This window comes from Mercenaria mercenaria, chromosome 15, assembly GCF_021730395.1.
Source record: "Mercenaria mercenaria strain notata chromosome 15, MADL_Memer_1, whole genome shotgun sequence".
Classification (NCBI taxonomy): Eukaryota; Metazoa; Mollusca; class Bivalvia; order Venerida; family Veneridae; genus Mercenaria; species Mercenaria mercenaria.
In genome coordinates this window covers 20,847,995-20,869,413 of record NC_069375.1, presented here as the reverse complement: position 1 = coordinate 20,869,413, position 21,419 = coordinate 20,847,995, and the positions used below count along the sequence as shown (strand labels likewise).

The 21,419-nt window shown below is 34.7% G+C and overlaps 1 protein-coding gene across 4 annotated transcripts in view; it reads right to left on the bottom strand.

Annotated features, from left to right (window-relative positions):
- Positions 1-21,205, bottom strand: part of LOC123547740 (glutaminase kidney isoform, mitochondrial-like) — a 31,899-nt gene extending 10,694 nt beyond the window's left edge. The window contains exons 1-11 of one of the 4 annotated variants that reach the window (XM_053524734.1): positions 20,704-21,205; positions 13,868-13,964; positions 12,659-12,795; positions 9,651-9,780; positions 9,309-9,388; positions 8,793-8,956; positions 8,459-8,550; positions 4,642-4,683; positions 3,796-3,854; positions 3,287-3,353; positions 3,058-3,108 (exon numbers count right to left, since the gene is read on the bottom strand). In XM_053524734.1, the coding sequence (XP_053380709.1) occupies positions 3,058-3,108; positions 3,287-3,353; positions 3,796-3,854; positions 4,642-4,683; positions 8,459-8,550; positions 8,793-8,956; positions 9,309-9,388; positions 9,651-9,780; positions 12,659-12,795; positions 13,868-13,945 (900 nt within the window). In that variant the 5' untranslated portion in view covers positions 13,946-13,964; positions 20,704-21,205. Of the gene's footprint in view, positions 1-3,057; positions 3,109-3,286; positions 3,354-3,795; positions 3,855-4,641; positions 4,684-8,458; positions 8,551-8,792; positions 8,957-9,308; positions 9,389-9,650; positions 9,781-12,658; positions 12,796-13,867; positions 13,965-18,992; positions 20,659-20,703 lie in introns of those variants that run through there. The other 3 variants (XM_053524731.1, XM_053524732.1, XM_053524733.1) reach the window with 3 other exon arrangements.
- Between the last annotated feature and the right edge of the window lie 214 nt (positions 21,206-21,419).

Below are 21,419 nucleotides of genomic sequence, written 5' to 3'. Positions count from 1 at the left end.
TAATGTCGTAACTGATGAGTTGGAAATATTAAATGCCCTTAATTACCATTTTGTAAATGTATCCCATATAATTACAAAAATACCTTTAGTTGATACAAATTTCACAAAACTTCAAAAATACTTAGATGCGAAATTGCGCCATGTACAGTTTAATATTGAATACATAACTCCATTAGATGTAAAAAATATCATTGACAAACTTGACTTATCAAAATCTACTGGTCTTGACGGTATCGGACCAAGATTGTTGAGATATTGTGGAGATCATATTACTTCTGCAATTGCATCTATTATAAATAATAGTATATACAATGGTACTTTTCCTGATAAATTAAAAGAAGCAAGGGTTATTCCTAAATTCAAGTCAGGTAACAAACAAGACCCAGGAAACTATAGACCTATTTCCGTACTTAATACAATATCTAAAATATTTGAACGTCACATTGCTACACAGTTACAGGACTTCTTTAAACGAACAGATATAATACACAAAAATCAATCAGGATTCAGACCTAACCACTCCTGTCAGACTGCTTTAACATATCTAATAGAAACGTGGCTAAAAGACATTGACAATGGGAAGTATATAGGGGCTATATTTCTTGACTTAAGGAAAGCTTTTGATATGGTGGATCATGAAATACTGATTTATAAACTGAAACTTTACCATTTTACAGACAGAACATTGGATATATTTAAATCTTATTTAGCTAATCGAACACAGACTCTAGAAGTAAAGAAGCTGCATTCCAAAAGAATGACAGTACAATCAGGTGTCCGCAAGGATCCATACTAGGTCCCCTTCTTTTCCTGATATATATCAATGACATGGCGTTAATTTCAAATACTACCAACATTGATCTATATGCCGACGACTCCACCCTACATAAATCCGCCGACAGTATTACAAAAATTCACTCTGAACTTCAGTATAGCCTAAATAGTGTCCATAATTGGTGTAAAATAAATAACATGTCACTTCATCCTTCAAAAACAAAATGTATGGTATTGAGCACTAGAGTCAAAATAAAACATACTAAAAAACTTGAGTTAATTTTAGACGGTTCGGTCATTGAAAATGTGAAGTGTCAGAAAGTTCTAGGTGTATATATCGATGAAACTCTGTCTTGGCAATCCCACGTTAGTATCATGGCCAATAAACTTAACTCAAAAATTGCTCTACTTAGAAGAATTGCATTTTTCTTAACAGATGAGATGAAACTATTGTATTACAATGCATATATTATGTCAACCATGGAGTATTGTTGCAATGTCTGGGGACTTTGTCACAAATCGGACACTGATAAAATTACATCTTTGCAGAGACGCGCTATAAAAATAATTACAAAATCAAAGTGTAGCAACTTTGATGAAATATTAAGAAATTCAAAACTTCTATCTTTTGAGAACAGGTGCAAATACCATATTTCATTATTAGTGTACAAAAGTAAAAGAGGAGATTGTCCTATATACATTTCAGATTTACTACATTTTGTTCATAATGATCATTACAGTCTGCGCTCAATCGAAAACATGGATCTTTCTATTGTTAAACCTAAAACGAACTACCTGAAACAAACATTTAGCTACAAAGCTGCACACATATGGAATTCACTTCCTTCTTACATTAAACTTCATAATAATAATATAACTACTTTCAAGCATAATTTAAAGAATTTTCTCTTGTTAAAATAGTTTTTAACAATTAATTACTTGTAATTACAAGAATTTTGTTGAATTGATGTTACTGTATTCTATTCCAATAATAATAATATTCATACTATCTTATTATTCAAATCTGGAACAATTTATTATCTTATGGGACAGACTTTCTTTTTTTGTATGTATTTTAATTGTCATGTATAATCTTTGTGACGCATGATAATTCTTTTAAAACATAGTTATTGTTACATTACGTTTATTTAAGCCTTCTTTAATTTGAGACGTGTTTGTCGAGAAAATTTAAGTAATTCTGATATGTGTTTTTTTGTATAAATGTTAAATTATAAATTGACTGTATGATTGTGTGTATGTGTGAATGTATATCAGTTGAAGGCCATACTGGAAATAAGTTGTAAAATATCTGTATTTGTACACTTAGTATGTCACCTTCAGAAAATAAAGTTATTATTATTATTATTATTATTATTACACCGACACAATGAAAGGTCATGTGACGCACGGTTTAAGGAAGACTCCAGGGGTAAGTTCACATCAGAGCTCTAGAGAAGGGTAGGCTGTTGTGTAAATGATACTTACTCCCACCAGTAAAGTAACCGACCAATCAAAGATTGGGCTCTGGAAATATGTAAAACTCCCCCCCCTGCACATTGAGCGCTGTGATGAAAAGCAAGGAACCAGTAAACCCTACCTCGCCGTGGAGTTTGCAGAGTTCAGTTCTTCAACAGGGAAGGTACGATTGGTGTACTAACTTATACCGTTCAAATGGGTTATCGAGTATAGAGTCGGTCTCTGTTCAACCCTAGAGCTTCGATGTGAACTTACCCCAGCATTATTTGTGACACAGGCGGGCGCCTGGATAGAACCAACCTTCCGCAGGTCAACTGGATGACTTCCTCACATGAAAGAAGTCTGTACACCAAGCGAGATTTGGAACCCGCAGGGGCAAGTGACTCGAAGTCAGCAACATTTACCACTCGAGCACGGAGGACCCTGAGTTATCTGTCAAGCCGTATCTTGAACTACGCGTGGAAGAATATTGTTTTTTTGTAAGCCAGACAGCATTTCCCAGTGTTTTTGCTAGTGCTAGAAAAACCCGTTTTACTCTACAAGGTTTAAGATGACTCGGGTGCCGTTAATTATGAATGAATGCGTAAATGCATACGCTACTATAATAAAATAGTTTTTATGCTTTATTCTATGTCTTCTATTATTGAAGAATTCAGTATGAAAGAACAAGAATATATCACTGTTTGAAGATGCGGATGGAAATATTTGGCTCTCGGGTAACTGTTTGCGGTACAACGCCGTTACAGTTACCACGAGCCAGATATTTCAATCCACAACTTCATCTTATATTATCAGGGACTAACTGACCTGGAAGTAGAATTCAAGCACTTCGTGGAGGTCGACACCTTCAGGAAAACACTGAAAATATAATATATATCAATAATAAATATGTAACAGAAAACATATGAATAACATGCTGTATTTTACACTGACTGAAATTAACCGTTTTAACACAGCTGTTTATTTGTAACGTAAGACACTAAATAACATGTAATAAATACTCATAAGTTAATGTCAAAATTACTATAGTTTATACCTTGTTTTCTCTCATATAATACCCTAAGGCAAAGTTTCTGTCTGCAGTTGCTCTCTCTGACAAATATCTGTAATAGTGTGAAAAGGAGTGTTGAATGAGGCTTATCTAAAGGCCGGAGCGAGAAATACTAATTTATATTTTGTGTTAGGCCCTACTTTTGGCATAATGTTAAGAACATGAAGCCTATTCGGTTCCACAAAAGCCTGGGCTAGCTGTTGTGCGAGCTGTTGCTTCTCTTATAACCTCTCATAAAAAGAATGATTCAAACCGAATCTGTTATTGTTGTGTATGGTGCCGCTCTATGCTTCCAAAGGACCTTCTAAATATTTATTTATACACCTTACCTTAAAGCGCTGCATGGCGGCATAAAACTAAGTCCACTCTATGTTATAACTCTTTTTAAAAATTGTAAATTTAACGAGAATGTGCTATATAACGTGAAGTTTCATACAAACTATTATATTTACACTGAATTGTTGAAGCCCAAGTATACAAACTATTATATTTACACTGAATTGTTGAAGCCCAAGTATTCTCCTCCCGTAAGACGTTTCATCTGACCCATTGTCTGTAAAATATTAACAATAACATTGGTATCAGAAACACTCATTGCCACTGTGTTGTACAAACGTGAAATTTACATGTATTATGTTTTATAGTAACGCTTACACTTTCTTAAAATCAACTATTCAAGCTGAAATTTAAAATTTTAGAAAGATTTCTTTGAATCATTATTCATTCTTATATGACACAATTTATAAAAAAATTCAACAAAAACATACACGCACGTACATGTACATCAAACTGCAACAATACAAGAATAATTATTATAGACTTTGACAAATAACTACCTTTTTTATTCTTTATCATTACTCAATGTGAAATATACATAATTATAGATTTTAAAAATATAAAATAATTTTAACCCTAGTTGTGAGCAAGTAGCTTTTTCATACACTTTAATCATATATATCTTATTTCCTTCACAAGTATCAAAATATATAATGTAGTAACGAACATGTATTTAGCAAGACATGCAACAAAAACCAACATTTAACAGGAAACCAGAACCATCATAGAAACATGCAAAGAGACATGCAGCTACAGAGCAGAGCAAAACCACACAGATGCCATATTTACACCAACACTTGTGTTTCGCTTTTAAAACTAACTGCTACTATAGAATAAATCTTTAAAAAATGGAAACAATGTAGGCGGCGGACATGTTGTTAATAACTGAATGCAAGCTTGAATACAAGAGGGTTAAGCAGTTGTTAAAAGTACTTGTTGTAGAATGGAGAACATTCTCTGATGAGCTGTGATCTATTTCGATCTCAGAATGCTGAAATGCTGACCTTATTGAGTGTTACTTTCCTCTCTTCCTCGATGGAGGGCTGCTAAAATAGGTATTTATTTCAATGGACATATACATGGAGAATAAATATTTGCTTCAGCGTAACACGGGCATGTCTTTTACTGAGCAAACACCAGATGTAATATTATCACGTGTGACATAGTGATTTGCTGATCAATGAATGGCGAGTTCGGAGCACAAATAAATAGTTCATGGCATGACCGCCGGCGTGTATAGAACAATTCCTCCAAAACAAGCCAGATCTAGTGTTTTATAAATGTACAGTTGACAGAAGTTATATTCTTTTATTAATACACATGTAAAAAGTTTCTTAATTAGACATAAATGTGCAAAAATCAACCATTCACTGACTCCGGCATCACGTTCAAAATGCAAATAATTACAGTTAATTCTCTGTTCAAATGTATAACTAATGTTGGTCAAATATTTTTATGTGTTTCTTGAACATAGTTAGAAACTTTGACTGTTATCTTAAATGGGGTTACCCTCAAGACATATATGTATGTATTTAATAAGCAATAAGCCTTTCAACCCTTACCCTGCTCAATTTATATAATGAACTTGTCCATCTTCCAAATCGGACAGTACCATTAAATGTTAAAAGGAGTGCATACCAAAAAGTAACTGACTGAATGGCGAACAGTGCAGATCATGATTAGACTGCACGGATGTGTAGGCTGATCATGATCTACACTGGTCCCACAGGCAGAATCAATCGTGTTCAGCATGATAAGGGTTGAAATGTTAAAGAAATGAAGAAAAAAAATGCATGCGTTAATATTGATAGTAAAGGTACTTATTAAATGTCAGGAACATATTGTATTTTAAAGTATAGTAAAATAAATTCTTAGTACATGTATGAGCTTTGTTGCCATGACAACATTATTCTCTAAAATCACAATAACAGCACGTATATAAATGCTCTTAGTGGTGGCAATGACTTTTGCAATATTGTGCCAAACTATTTCAAGAGCACATATTCAACCGATTTATGCAAGAATGCTTATAAATCCTTCAATAGTTAAATACATCTGTATGATAAATAGGTTATGTATTGTTAAAAGTCTCTGAGTATGGATGTTTATGTAAGGTATTTGGCTACCTGTCCTCAATTTTTGCTGTAAGTGTTCTCTTGTAAAGCATTGTTACACGCAAACAAGAGGGTCATTTTGACCCTATATCGCTCACCTGTTAAACTTGGCATTGGAATCATCAAGATAAACATTCTGGCCAAGTTTCAAGAAGAGAGGGTCATAAATGTGGCCTCTACAGTGTTAACAAGATTTTCTTTTGATTTGAGTGGTGACTTAGTTTTAACCCCTTATGACCTAGTTTCTAACATGGCCTAAAAATCATCAAGATGAACATTCTGACCAATATTTTTATGAAGATAAGGTCATAAATGTGGCCTCAGGAATGTTAACAAGCTGTTCCTTTCATTTGACTGGGTGACCTAGTTTTTGACCCCATATGACCTAGTTTCTAACACGGCATAGGAATCACCAAGATAAACATTCTGGGCAAGTTTCACGAAGATAGGGTCATAAATGATGCCTCCAGGGTGTTAACAAGCTCTTCCTTTGATTTGACCTGGTGACCTAGTTATTGACCCCACATGAGCAAGTTTCGAACTTGGCCTAGAGATCATCTAGGTAAACATTCTGTGCAAGTTTGTATCAAATCAGAGCATAAATGAAACGTCTATATGGCTGAAAAGGGCTAATATAGAAAATTGTGCCCCTTTCAGGGGAAGTAACTCTAGAACCCATGACCGAATCTTGCCAGTTTTTGAAAGGAACTGAGATATTATTGTGACTTAAATTGTGTGTAAGTGTGGTTAAACTCGAATGTAAAATGTCACCTACTGTGTTCACAAGGTAAAATTAACAAATTTTGGCCCTTTCAGGGGTCGTAACTCTGAAACCTATCATTGGATTTGCTGGATTCATCATGGAATCCAAGATCTATTGTTCTTAAAGATATTTTGCAAGTTTGTATCAAATCAAACCACAAATGAAGTCTCTATATGGCTGCAAAAGCAAGAATAGCAAATTTTGGCTCTTTAAGGGATCATAACTCTTGATCTTGGATCTGGTCAGTTTTCGAAAGGAACCGAGATATTGTGCCAATACAAGTTGTGTGCAAGTTTGATTAAAATCAATTGCAAAATGTGTTCTCTATCGTGTTCACAAGCCAAAAACAGCAAATTTTGGCCTTTTAAGGGGCCATAACTCTGGAACCCATGATGGGATCTGGCCAGTTTTCGAAAGGAACTGAGATATTATGCCAATACAAGTTGTATGCAAGTTTGATTAAAATCAATTGCAAATTGTGGTCTATATCGTGTTCACAAGCCAAATTAGCAAATTTTGGCCCTTTAAAGGGCCATAACTCTGGAACCCATGATGGGATCTGGCTAGTTTTCGAAAAAGACCGAGATATTATGCCAATACAAGTTGTGTGCATGTTTGATTAAAATTGAATGCAAAATGTGGTCACTATCGTGTTCACATGAAATTGTGGACATACGACGACGGACGAAGGGTGATCACAAAAGCTCACCTTGTCACTATGTGACAGGTGAGCTAAAAACCCAGAAGGGTCTGTTAGATACGACGTATACATTCAAATTAGGTTTGATAACATCTCTTTTGATCTTAATCGATATATTTATAAGTTGATCCTCACCATCATAATTATGCAATGGAATCAAAGTGCAGTCTATAAACGATGCTCGTGCATATACTGCTGTGACAAACAGGTGAACGGATTTTGCAATCTTTTTTATCAGAATCGGGATAGAGGAACCACATACCCCTATACTATTGGACTGATACAACACTTTTGCTATTAGTATTCTATTTTAATAATTAAAGAACTAAAAACTGGCTAAATATAACTACAAAGGACTGAGTAAGGTAATTAATTGTGACTTAAGATATAAAGTAAGTTGTCAATTTTCAGAAAATAAAGTGTTCCCTTTCTTCCATGATGTTTGGCATTATTGACTGAGATTTGAAAAGGAAAGAATTTGAGAGCTTGTTATGTTTCTAGCATAAATCACTGTCTAGGATCCATTCTATTGAAAATACGCATTGCTCGTTTGGAAGTTAGTTAACATTTGATAGCTTTTCAGATAAGGTCTTTTAATAATGCAAAGCAAGAAGGCATTATTTCGATGTTACCGAGGAATTATTTCGATGTTTTACAGAGGTATTATTTCGACATATAACCGAATCAATATTTTGATGTTTCCGAGGCATTATTTCGATGTTACCGAGGAATTATTTTGATATTTTACAGAGGCATTATTTCGATATATAACCGAATCATTATTTTGATATTACCGAGGAATTATTGCGATATTACCGAGGCATTGTTTCGATGTTACCGGGGCATTATTTTGATGTTACCCGAAGGCATTATTTCGATGTTACCGAGGCATTATTTCGATTACCGAGGCATTACTCCGATGTTACAGAGGCATTATTTCGATGTTACCGAGGCAATATTTCGATATTACCGAGGCATTATTTCGATATGACCGAGGCATTATTTCGATTTAAACGAGGCAATATTTCGATATTACCGAGGCATTGTTATTGCTTTAATAAGTGATCCAGATTGTACTTCAGTGGTGTCTAACTAGAAAATAGATATACCACTGTAGACAGTGCTTTTAGCTAGGCAGTTGTACAATATCCAGTCTGGATGGTTAGCCACTTCAGTGCACGCAAGTAAATGGAATAACTTATGTAACAAAGAGGAAAAGCACAAATATTTATGGCTTAACTTACATAATCAAATCTGTCGGCAATATTCATTTCTTTCTTGAGCAGGGAGGATACAACAATAGCGCCAGCATTGATCATAGGATTATGCGGTTTATCTATAAAATAAACAAAAGCATTCCTTTTAAACAATACAAGTATAAAAAAAATTCATAATGATGATAGTCTAGACTTGTCTTCAGTATTTTTACATTTGGTCAGTTTAGACTAACAGACTGATTTTATCTGGACACAGAATAAAAACAATTTTTCTTGAAATTAAAGCGATTAAAGTATATATTTTTGAACTACACTGTTGTGGAAAATATAATTACGCAGCAATAAAAATGAAATTCCGTACGTTCATAATCCAATGTCAGCTCATTAAAAGATTTTCCGCTTGGTTCCTGGCCTACATGCTTATGGACGACTTCAGGAGTAAGGTCATTGAGGACCAGTGCGTATGACAACGGCTTCACAATGGACTGCAAGCTGAATGGCACCTTTGTGTCTCCTAATGAATATCTAAAATATACATGGACGATTACAGACATATTTTAACGAAAAGTGAAAATGAGTAGATATATGTGACGGCACTTTTGCAGATAGTATGCATAATGTGGTAATTTCAGGCCTTATAACTTTAAAATGATCAGGGTTATAAAGTGTTAATATCTAAAGGGTAAAATTACGAACTTAACTGATAGCAGTTCTTGGCATTCTAAGAGCTATTAGTTGTGTTAAGATATTTATCTTACTAGAAAAAGTCGCTAATATTAAAATAGATAATCAGATAATTTCTCACTTTTTATTCAGCTAATGCAAAACTTCTCGCGAACCTTAACAGTTGTATGTCACCATTATAAGGTTGGTTTACCTTTGTCCATCAATTGTACAGACTGAAATACCCCAGTACTTTGGATCGACTCTTGCCAGTTGCGGAATATATGAAGCAGGCTGAATAAGATAGGATAATTGTTAATAAATGTGTTGCATGTATTTTAACCGTAAAACGCCTGTATCTGTAACCTAAATACACATGTATCTATAACCTAAATATGCTTATATCTGTATCCTAAATACGCATTTATCTGTAGCATAAATACGCATGCACTCTTGATACGAAAATGCCAGTATCATTAATATGAAATATTAAGAATACCAATAAAAGGAACAGCACACGAAGTCAACAGGAGAGATTTGTAGAATTCGGTCTCACCGTTCCACTTGTATTGGTTTTACAGTCTTCGTACATTTCTTTGATATGCTGTGTAAAAGATGTCCATTCTGGTATGATGAACTGGTTCTTCAACGCACGTGAGATTAGCACTATATTGTCTGTTACACATCTGTAAAGATATTCTATGCAGGTATATTGAATAAGTATGCTAGTAAACTGAAACGCTTTGAAGAAACGTTTCAATGTTTTATGGTCAATATTTTTAAAGTAATTGGAAAAAAAATCACCAATAAATCTATTTGACATAGATCGTCTTGGTGTACGCAATTAAAATCATACACAAATGTCACGTCGCATTTCAAGACTTTTCAGTATTTCAAGAATCAGTTTTATCCATATTTATCCAGTATCTCTCATCAAATATAGGATTCAAGTTAATTCAAGTCAATGTCACGTCGCATTTCAGGACTTTTCAGTATTTCAAGAATCAGTTTTATCCACATTTATCCAGCATCTCTCATCAAATATAGGATTCAAGTCAGTTTTAATGGAATTTTATGCCCAAATTCCCTTATAGGACCTTTGGCACAGTTCCCAAAAATTTTAAGTTTGTTTACGTTCCAGGTTTAAGGTTCCAGATGTAGGACTAAATCCTCTTGCTCGATTTGACCAAGGCGGACAAAGTTCTCCTTTGATTTTGGTGATTAAAAGCTTTGAAAATCTAACAAAAATAACAGAAATTATGAAAATACTTTTTTCAAGATGATAATGATCGATTTAAAACAGAAAGCAGCGAAAATCTGGATATAATTGAAAAAACATAAAAATGAATTTTGTTTTTCTTGGTCAAATTGAGTACGGTTGGGGGAAGGAGTGGGCAGGATTCGGATTTTACCCGTGGAGATTGGTCCGTATACCTAGGGTTTTAGCTAGTCAGTGGCGTTTCGCAAAATATATTGAAAAACCAACAAAAATCGCCCATGAAAAGAGTTGCCACGTCAATTTCAACATCAACTCCGTATTACTAGGAATATTTTTAGTTTCGAGATATTTTTGTTGACTATAACGTCACATCGACACGGTTATAAGTCTTTGTTATGGAATCCTGTTGGGGCCATTTATAATGTCGCCGTCGCGTTTGTGGGGTCGACACACGACAACGAGAAGTGACATAGCGACATTACGAAGTGACAATCTCAAACCAAGATATATCGCGATATCACTTCGCGTTGTCGAGCGTCATATCGCATTGTCGCTATGTCACTTCGTAATGTCGCGATGTCACTTCGCGTTGTCGTGTGTCGACCCTGCAAACGCGACGGCGACATTATCAAACGACATGCGATAATCACAAACGACGCTCGACAACGCGAAGCGACATTTTCCAAATGGCGTATCGTATGTCGCGTATCGCGGGTTTGGGTGAGGTTCGACGCGCGACAATTCCAAACAATACACGACACGCGAAGTGACACTCGACAATACGAAACGACATTTTCATAATGTCGTATCGCATGTCGCCTGTCTACCGGTGAAAAGGTAAAATTTAGCCACTTCACCGTGTAACTGTGCAATCAACTATCTCAATTTTCTTACCCGCAGGCGACTCCATGCTATTGATCTACATAAAGTACGTTAGCGGTGAAGTGGCTAAATTTTACCTTTTCACCGGTAGACGGGCGACATGCGATACGACATAATGAAAATGTCGCTTTGCGTTGTCGAGCGTCGTTTGTGATTATCGCATGTCGTTTGATAATGTCGCCGTCGCGTTTGCAGGGTCGACACACGACAACGCGAAGTGAATCGCGACATTACGAAGTGACAAAGCGACAATGCGATATGACGCTCGACAACGCGAAGTGACATCGCGATATATCGTGCTTTTGAAAGGCGACCATTCAAAGTGGATATCACGACATTGTCGTTTGGGATTGTCGCCGTTGTTTGCGATTGTCGGGTGTCACTTCGTAATGTCGCTATGTCACTTCGCGTTGTCGTGTGTCGACCCCACACACGCGACGGCGACATTATAAATGGCCCCAACAGGATTCCGTACTACGTAGAGTTTACAGCTTTTGATGGTGAAGGAAAACCCGGGTGCCTTTATTTCAAGCATTGGCTAGCACCTGGATAAAACCACTGACCTTCCCTAATCCAGCTGATTGGCTTCCTCGCATAAAAGAATTCTAATTTCGAACCAATAGCGATGAGGGACAGGTGACCTTAACGACCAGACTACGACCCCATTTCCTGAGACAAATTTCTATTTATCTGATCGGACGAGTGATATTTTATTGGTTGCAGTCATTTTATGTCGTCGTTATTAATTTGTAGCAGCGCAGTGCTGCTTGAGTTTTCATTTTTGACGGGATGACTGTTGGTTGAAATTTCTCCCTATGGTAGTTTTATGGTAGGTTTGGTCTCGGGGCTCTGACGAGCCTCTGGTGAATATGAAAATGTTTTATCACGAAATAAACGGTATATACAGTATTGTTCTTTAGGTTATAAGTAGTATACACTCAATTACATGTGTAACCGGCCATAGTGTGTATTAGTTCTGCACTGAAAAACTGGCAGATTTTTAAACAAATGATTGTTACTACATGACATTTAATTGTGATACACTTTTTTCACATTCAACCAAGCCAAGTTTTTCGCCATATATTGTCATGTAGACCAGTGCATTGTAATATTATGTACATTCTAGTAGTCTAGTCGTTGGAAGGGTTGTTTTTGACTTTCCTTGAATTCTATTTGAATTTGATATATATTATAGAATATATGTAACACTAATCGAGCGTTTCAGCATATTAATATGAACATTTTTCGTCAGGTAGATGGGAAAATATATGCAGGTAAATTAAAAAAATAACTATATGCGGGTTATTGTAAAAATGAAAATATGTGTAGGTACATTGAATAAGGGTAAATTGAATAAGGAATCTAAAAGCGAGATTATTGAATAAGAATAATCAATGATAAATTAAAGTATTCATTGAACAATTATTATCTGCCCTTGCTCTAAGCTTCAATATTAGCCTTACTCTTTGAATGTTTCTCTTGTGATGGTACCACGTAGCTCGTGCTCATCGTGCAGCTGTTTCTGTTCAACTTCGTGAAAATTTTCTACCATCTCCTTCAGCCTTGGATCATCATTTCGTAACCCGGACTCGTTTAAGATCTGTTTTAAAAGAAATACTATTAATTGAGGTTTTGTTGTTCCTGACTTATAGAGAAAGGACATGTGTATATATTCTAATAATATAAAATGAACTCAGGACCAATACAGACAATTAATAGCCCTGTTACAATATACAGTAATTAATTTTCTTACAGCTCTTGATTACTTACTTATTGGTCGGATAACATTAGGTTTATTACTCAAGGTTTATCTTATTTAAGCAGCGGATACGTAATAGCATTCGGTAATTTCCGTATAATTACGTATATAATTCGGCATTCTTCGGACGTAAACGTTATTCAACGAACACATAGCTTTCCGTGAAATCCGGAGAATGCCGAAATTGCACACAGAAAATACGTAATTTGCCGATTGTCACTACGGGTCCACTACCTTAAAGTTATTGCTTGGTACTAACTGCTCTAATACGAGCTATCCTGGTTTATTGTTCTCAGGCCAATACAGAAAAAATACTATTCTGAGATAATATATTTAGCTTTATTATATACCTATATAAATTCTATAAAAAATCTGCTTGTATTTCACAATTAAATATGAACAGACAGACAAAAATTCCGTATTGCACCTTTTAAATTCCGTATTGTACCTTCCGTATTGTATGCTGCCGGACTATTTTCATTAATATGCATGACCTGACACATTTCTATAAAAAGCGCAAATAAAAACTTCACTATGTTCCATTTAATATTGATAAACATTGAAGATTTCGTTCAAGAGCAAAACTAGAATCAAAATGGTAAAGGTATATAATAAAAGGGTCATTATAACAGTAGCTAGATCTTTAGCTGGGACTTTATATTCGGCTCTCGTGGATTTTGCAAGGTCGGATCACACTCGGCGCTTGCGCGCCTCGTGAGATCCGATCTGGCAAAAACCACTCGAGCCGAATACTGCATCCCAGATCAAGCTACTGTTATAATAACCCTATTTTATAGCTCGGGACCAATACAGCAAGGTTAACCGCTGCGACAAAAATTGTATAAACCATAAGAGATGTAATGGTGGATGAAAGAGCATTGTTCTCAAATATAAATGTAGCTGAGTAGATTGCCTTTTTGAATTTGTCCATGCTGAGTAGTTCCCTGCTGTCACATAGGTAGTCAAATAGCTTGTCCTCAAAATCCTCCATGTTTGACAGGAGTAACTCGCTGAAAAATTAAAAACAGTATAACTTGTATGACACGGTTATATCTTCAACGAAAGACATTTCAATATTACAGTTGTCTGCCAATTGACCTAGGTAATATGCAGATGGACTACACATCTTCTTTTGATTGTTTTTTTTTTTTACTTTTTTCGGCGACGCCGTCTAAATTCGTTTCCGTTACCTATGCCACGTGACTTCAGTTTGCCAATCAAACTACTTGATAACGCATTATAGATAATTTATCAAAATGGAAGATTTATTCAACACTCTGCCCTGATTGGACGAGAGTGTCAATTTCTTTCACTCTGTTGATTGTGCTACGCTGAGTGAAATGTAGACAAAGCGTTTATCCTAAACGACGCTGTTCACAGTTTTAAAGCTAACTTTGGCTCAGTATATTTATCAAGAATATTGATATATCTCAAAATGATAAGTAAGTTTAATAAATATGATAAAAACCTGTTCAATACCAACATATATCAAATTAAAGAAAGAGCTGAATACGGTCTGCGTATCACATGAATAAGGGTGTGATAAGAGTCTTTTATGTAGAGAAGTGCTTTTTAAAAGATTTTCCTTGTTACAATTGTCGTCTGTATATGAAAATGTTTCTTGCTTTTGTGACTTATTCAGGTTGCATATTAAAATGACTACTTGTTTGCTTTGATATATTTGTTATAAATCATTTAACTGATTTATTATATATGAATATTTTTCTTTAGTATGGTATGCAAATATTGAACTCAGTTGAAATCTGTTTTATTATATATATGCTATATAATGACTGAATCTCGTTACACTGAAATGAAGGTACGCTGCATACAGTTTATCTATGTGATATGACTATGGTCAAACTTTGCTTATGAAACAGAAATATTGAAATAATTACAAATGTATGTTTTGCTTGACCTTCATTTTTTTATAGGTGTGACGTCATTGTCCAAAGATTCATGAATAGCGAATATGCTATTTGTTATAGCGGGATCAGTTGGTCTATTTTAGAAATAAATAAAGATAATAAATAAAAAAATCCTTTAATTGATTTTTTCTCATGTATTCTAATCAAACTTGATTTGTAGCATCTTTATTAGGCCCGCAGCCAACTTTGTTCAGCTGGGACATTTGAACCCTTTTAGGGGCTGCTAGATCTAAAACTAGAATTGCCTTTATACAGCGTCTCATGAACAGCCTGGTGGATCTTTGTCATACTTGGTCTGGAGCATCATTATAAGGTCCTCTTCCAAATTTATTTATATAGGAACTTGGGCCCTATTAGGGACCACTATAGCTAAAGGTAGATATGCCTTTCTTCGCATTAACCACTAAAATGTAATGGATTTTTATCAAACTCGATGTGTAACAATATCGTAAGGTCTCCTGCTATTTTGTTACAAATGGGGATAGGGACCAATTTAGCTAAAAATATAAACCTGTTTAATGACCTCTTCTCATTAACCGCTTCATGAATCTTCATCAAACTACTGCAGTAATTATTCGTGTAAGGATAAGCGAAACAAAATTGCAACCCTACGAAACCTTTGCGAAAAATTAAAAGAGAACCATTTAAATTGTTAAAGTGCGGAGTTTAGTTTTGCAATTTGAAAACTGTTGGATGAAAGATGAATGTTAAATGAAAAATTCATAAACTTCTTTCCTTATTACAATTCGCCGACCATCATTTTTAAAGATATTTCTTGTTTTCTCTTTTTATCTAATAATTTATGTATAATTTATATGACAATTCTGTGCCAACATTTTTTTTTATTCTTTCTTATTTATTTTTTCTCCCTTTATGTCTTATCACAAAGTGTAACAGCCTTGCAATGTTTACATTTTTATATCATGTATTGTTATTTTTTCTTTAATCTATCTCTGTTATAACATGTGTGACATTATAACAATATTATTTCTTTAAATGTAATCCAACGCCTTCCAGTACTTTTCTCACATAAGAGCTTTTAGGGATTTGGTGCTCGGATTACAAATAACTTTTATTCTTTTACCACTTATACATAATGTTATCTTATTTTAATCCAATTGTACAATATATTGTTTGTGCCGCTTAGAATTAATTTGTTCATAATACGTTATTTTGATTCACGTCTTTCACTTCAGTCTCTGTTACTTAGGATGCATTTTTACATTATTATGTTAGAGGACCATAAGCTTAGGACCATATGTTAGACTGGCTATAGCCAAATATGTTATCCTCTTTAGATAAAGTTATTATTATTAATATCATTATTATGGAAGGATGTAGGAAAATAATAGTTGATATCTTGACGAATATAATATTTGATATCTAAGGAAATGTAATGTTCGTTGATCTTCCACAATCTATCTTAATCACAAATCTGAGATTATACCACAAATCTGATGACTATGAACATGAAAATGCACCAATATTATTTTATTCGTTATTTTTGCGTTGAATTGCTCTGAATTTCGTTTTATATGTAAGCATAAAATGTTAAGATAAATGACTAGTCGAGATTCACTTTTGGTTAAATGTTTGACGACTTGCACGAGAATTATACCGATACCTATGTTGCCATTTATAAAGGATACTACTAGAAAATACAAATACAGGCAAATGTTTGTAAAAGTCGCCCTTGACAAGTGCTCCAAGATACAAAAATAAATTTACACCATTCGGGGATGAACAAGTAAAAGAAAATGGTGACCTTTATCAGCAGATTTTTATAGTTGTAACTTTTATTCGGAGGTTGTCTTTAGCTCATGGTTGAGTATACGTTAAAATCGGAAAATAAAAAGGTATTGCATTGACACTGAAAATAAATGAATATTAAAAAACGAATATAAGAAGTAAATGAATATCAAATCATGCATGTCAGCTCGACAAATGAACAAGTGCCAAATGTCATTAGTCGAGTATTGAAAAAAGTGCAAACACTTGGATGTCAAATTATGTACGTCTAGCTTGTGCGATTTTATAAAAGAATACGAAAAAAAATAGTATGAAATGCTAAGCCGAAATGGATCATCATTAAAAAATTGCCAAATAAAGTCCATGTCTTCAAACAGTTACATAAAAGAAAAAAATTGAATGTCGGATTTGAAATAGAATAACAAAACGCATGTTGAATGTCACATGTCGAACTAACTTGACATTAAAATAGCAAAAATGAATGTCAAATATTGTATGTTGCATTATTTGCTGGTGTTTATTATATTTTCAGAAACTCTTATCTCAAATGACCTTCTACATGTACATTTACAGAAAGAAGCGCATAAGAAATGTTGGTTCAAACCTTCTTTCATGTAGTCCTAGCCGCTCCATTTTTACCACATTAAGGATCTTATTCCAGTTTTCTTTTGCACTCATATTTAACAACTTCGAACGCAACGGGAGGGCTCTATTTTGATAAATCGGTTTGACCAAGGTCGACCAATATATGCTCTGTTTTTGCAGTGGATTAAATACTAATATTTTCATGACACGACTAGTTAGTTTAATGAAAAGGAAAGCAAGAGAAAAGTATTTTTGCAGGGATTAAATTTATATAACCGTCCTTCAATATGTGACCGGTATAGAACAGCTGTTAATCTTTGACATGTACAAGCAAATATTTTGTTTATTAATAATTACTTCTTTTTAAAAAGTTTACATTTAATTATAGTGCTGGTCAGTCAAAGTAAGGAAACATAATTGTAGCAAGAAAGTATAGAATCAAAAGAAAATCACTACCGCCTATGCGAAGATGGGGTTAGTGGTCAATTTCGAGGACGTTTTTGGTGATTTTATCTGAGTATGGGGGAGAATACAAAAAAATATAATCCTCGTATACAAGTTTCCCAAAGAAAAACTTTAACTGTTGGTCAGAGTTAGGAAAGAAACTATGAACATAGGATAATGCCGAGCTATGTTCTCAGTTTTTCATTCCTAGATACATATCTTTCTTATTTGACGGAGTTCCATATCTCGTTGTACTACAACTTATCGCTGAATACATGCTTTAGCAAAAGAGACGACAACATAATTGTGGTAGCTGATTTCTGCCAACTTCGCTCTAACGCCTGATAGAACTGCGCCACGTGCCGGAACATAAAAAGCGAGATATAATTATAGGTTATTAGCTTTGTATCGGGAAATATGCACGAGTTCTTCAGTGGAAATATTGCGCGACTTTAGGAGCGCAATATTCTTCCGCTGAAGAACGAGTGCATACTTCCCGATGCAATGATAATAACCTTTTTATTACATACGCATCTACACGTATAAATATAATGTAAATATCATAAATGTGTTTAATACCCTGAATATGACTGACAATACTGAACTAAAAAGAAAAAATAGTGCAATAACCCACACTGAATTACGTCACGCACCCGATATGAAATTCAGGCGTCAGTGTATGTAAAAATATAGACGTTTCCGGTACCAGTGTAACTTAACGGGGAATAGAAACGAGTATGTAATAACGCGTCATATGAGCAGTCGTCATTTTGTTCTATCACGGATGAAAGGGTGCCAGAGAGAAAGACGCCAAGCGAAGCAATTCGTGCTTGGCGCCTTTTCGTTCGCACTGGAGTGAACAGACGACAGGTTTACTAAGAAACACTATGCGTTTTACTCCAGCGAGTGGCAAGATTTAGTTCTCTCGAAAGCGAAACTTCGTGTAATTGTTCTTTCGCGCGAGCCAGAATAACCAAGTTAAAAAAATCAACAAACATGCGTCGCCAGCTCCAGATGTTGTTTCGCCAGCTACAGACCGTAAAATACACCGAGTGACTCCTTTTCCGCGACCAGCCGGAGGATTAAAGACTCTAAACGTGATTGTCTTTAATGAAAAAACCATCAATGAGAACACCAGCCTTACTATGGAATCAAACTTGTAACGCTTAGATTAGTAGAACTATTTACTATTTATACCTAACTTAATTGAAATGATCTGTAAAGATGAATATAATATATTTGAGTTCCAGACATTCAACTCTGGATTGTTTACAACAGTACTGTGGTAAAATGATTTTATTTAGCAGAGATACAGAAGAAAAGTAAATTTACCCTAGGGTTTCCTGAAGGTTCAGCAAAGGCGGATGGTCCAGTGTTATACTGCCAATTCTTGTTAATCGCCGGAAAGCCTGCCCCGAACCCGAGCCCGTACCCGCCATCACGGTGAGAAAATTGTTAAAATCCCGCGTTATAAATTTATGTACGAACTATTTTCTAGGCATTCACATATTTATTAAAGAATGTTCACAAATACACATAAGAGAATCACTTAAATTCTATTCTGCACGTTTAATTAGTTAAACAAGAGGAATGTTTTGTCATGAGGTAAAGAATAAATTATGTTTTTTCACCGACTTGTTCTGTTTATAGAAACGTTTCGGCTAACATTTTATTTGAAGTAAATACATTGAAAACTATCTGTCCACGGGTTAACTGCAATTATCATAAATACTATTATCAACAACATTTTATACATGAAGTGCTCTCAAATGCACACGAATTAAATACATTTTAGAAAAATCTCAAATCAAAATAAAGCTTATGTTAGTTTTGATCTTATTTCTACTTGATTATGGAACAGGTCTCAATTGATTGTGAGAAAGGATTCAATGGTGTACCTTGAATATATATTTTAGCTTTCAACCAATAAATATTAAACTGAAGTCTGTTATTGTATTACTTCAAAATTACTTAGTCTTGTCAAAATAATGGAGTGTGGTATGTATTTATAAGATGAAGACCTATACTATGAAAATAAACTGGTACTGTTTATCGTGACTCATTTCAAATGACTGCCCTAGGTAATTACATAGCTTATTGTAAAAATAACACGTTCCTATTTCTTTGAGGTAACAACCTCTTTTTAGCTCATCTGAGCGCTTTTAGTATTGTCTTTTGTCTGTTGTTCGTCCGTCAGTCCGCCTGTCCATATTTAAACTGTGTCACGCTAGCACGCTCACTTTCTTTATTCTGATCAAACTTGCGCATAACTTGTATCTATAAAACGGCATCGGTTTCTTTCGAAAATAAACCAAATCAGAGTAAGGGCGCCGGAGTTATGGTCTCTGGAATTGCGAAAATTACTGATTTTAGTCTTGTGTGCAACTCCAGCCCCTTCGTTTAGTTTTCGATGTTCACAAAACTAGGTCAGGTGTTAGATAGACGAAAAATCTTTCTTTCTTTTGAAAACCGTTGGGATCAAATGACTGGCGTCTTTGAAATGGCAAAAATAGCCGATTTTAAGCTTGTGTGCACTGTAGCGCCTTATCTATATTTGGATGTTCACCAAACTGTGTCAGATGTAAGATAGGCATACGATCTCAGTTCCTTTTCAAAATCAGCCAGTTTGATAATTTGCTCTAGAGTAGCATGCCCTTAAAACAAAAAGGTACAGATTTCAAACGCGTTTCCTTCTAGTATTTAGTTTATTACTTCAATTGTTTGATGGACAAAATATCTCGGTTCCATTATAAAACCATCCTGATCGTGTAATTAGTGACTTTTAATAGCAAAAATGACTGTTTTTATTTCTAAACGTTCACAAAAGTAGACCAGACTTTGATTGTTTGATTGATGAAAGGTCTTGCTTCCTTTAAATAACTGGAGCATGACTTATTTTAATGTTTTGAATACAATCCACTTGAACACAATGTTAACAGTCTTCAACATATACAAATTGCATTTATGAAAGGAATATAGAAAGAAACTTTATTGAGCGAAATGTATTCTCTTATACGGGCCAAAACTTAGTACTTAAACTTACCTTCACCGACGTTCCTTATGACATGTTGTCCATGTCCCTCAGGTAAGCGAACTAGGATCATTTGGCCCTCTCGTTTGTAATGATAAGGCAGAATTTATTGGGGGAACGGACGTCATAAGTCCACTCAGTCGTTAAGGTTGTTTACTTTGCTGATTTCAACTACACTGCACGTACTAAATGGCTGTTAGATGACCTAGTCAATGCTTATAGAATTCGTGAAAGTTATCTTACAACATTCCATGCCTAAAAAGTAAATATACATAACAAATTTCACTTCTAACGTTTGAACTTTATTCCGAAATAGTTATTCAATTTGCATATAATTTCCACTCGCGAAATTGTGCCAACATAAGTCTGTTTTCATGACTTTTCATGGTCCTTAAAATTAGATGAGTTCATTCGTTCACAGTCGCAGTATGTAACCTTATACTACACGTGAGGAAAGTTATTGCATGGATTACTGTCATGAATAAAAAGCTCCAGAAATAACGAATGTTAACACTCGTGAAATTTGGCATTTTCAGTCTTGCCAAGTTTGCTGCATTTTTCCATGTCATGGATCACGAGGAAAGCAACCGAATTGCAAACATGTCGAACATAATTGTACTTGTTAAACATACAAGATTGTTTAACAGTTATACATGTAGTAATTAAAAAAAATACAATAGAAAAGACAACTTGGGCGAGGGTTTAGACAGCTCATATGTGAATAGGCT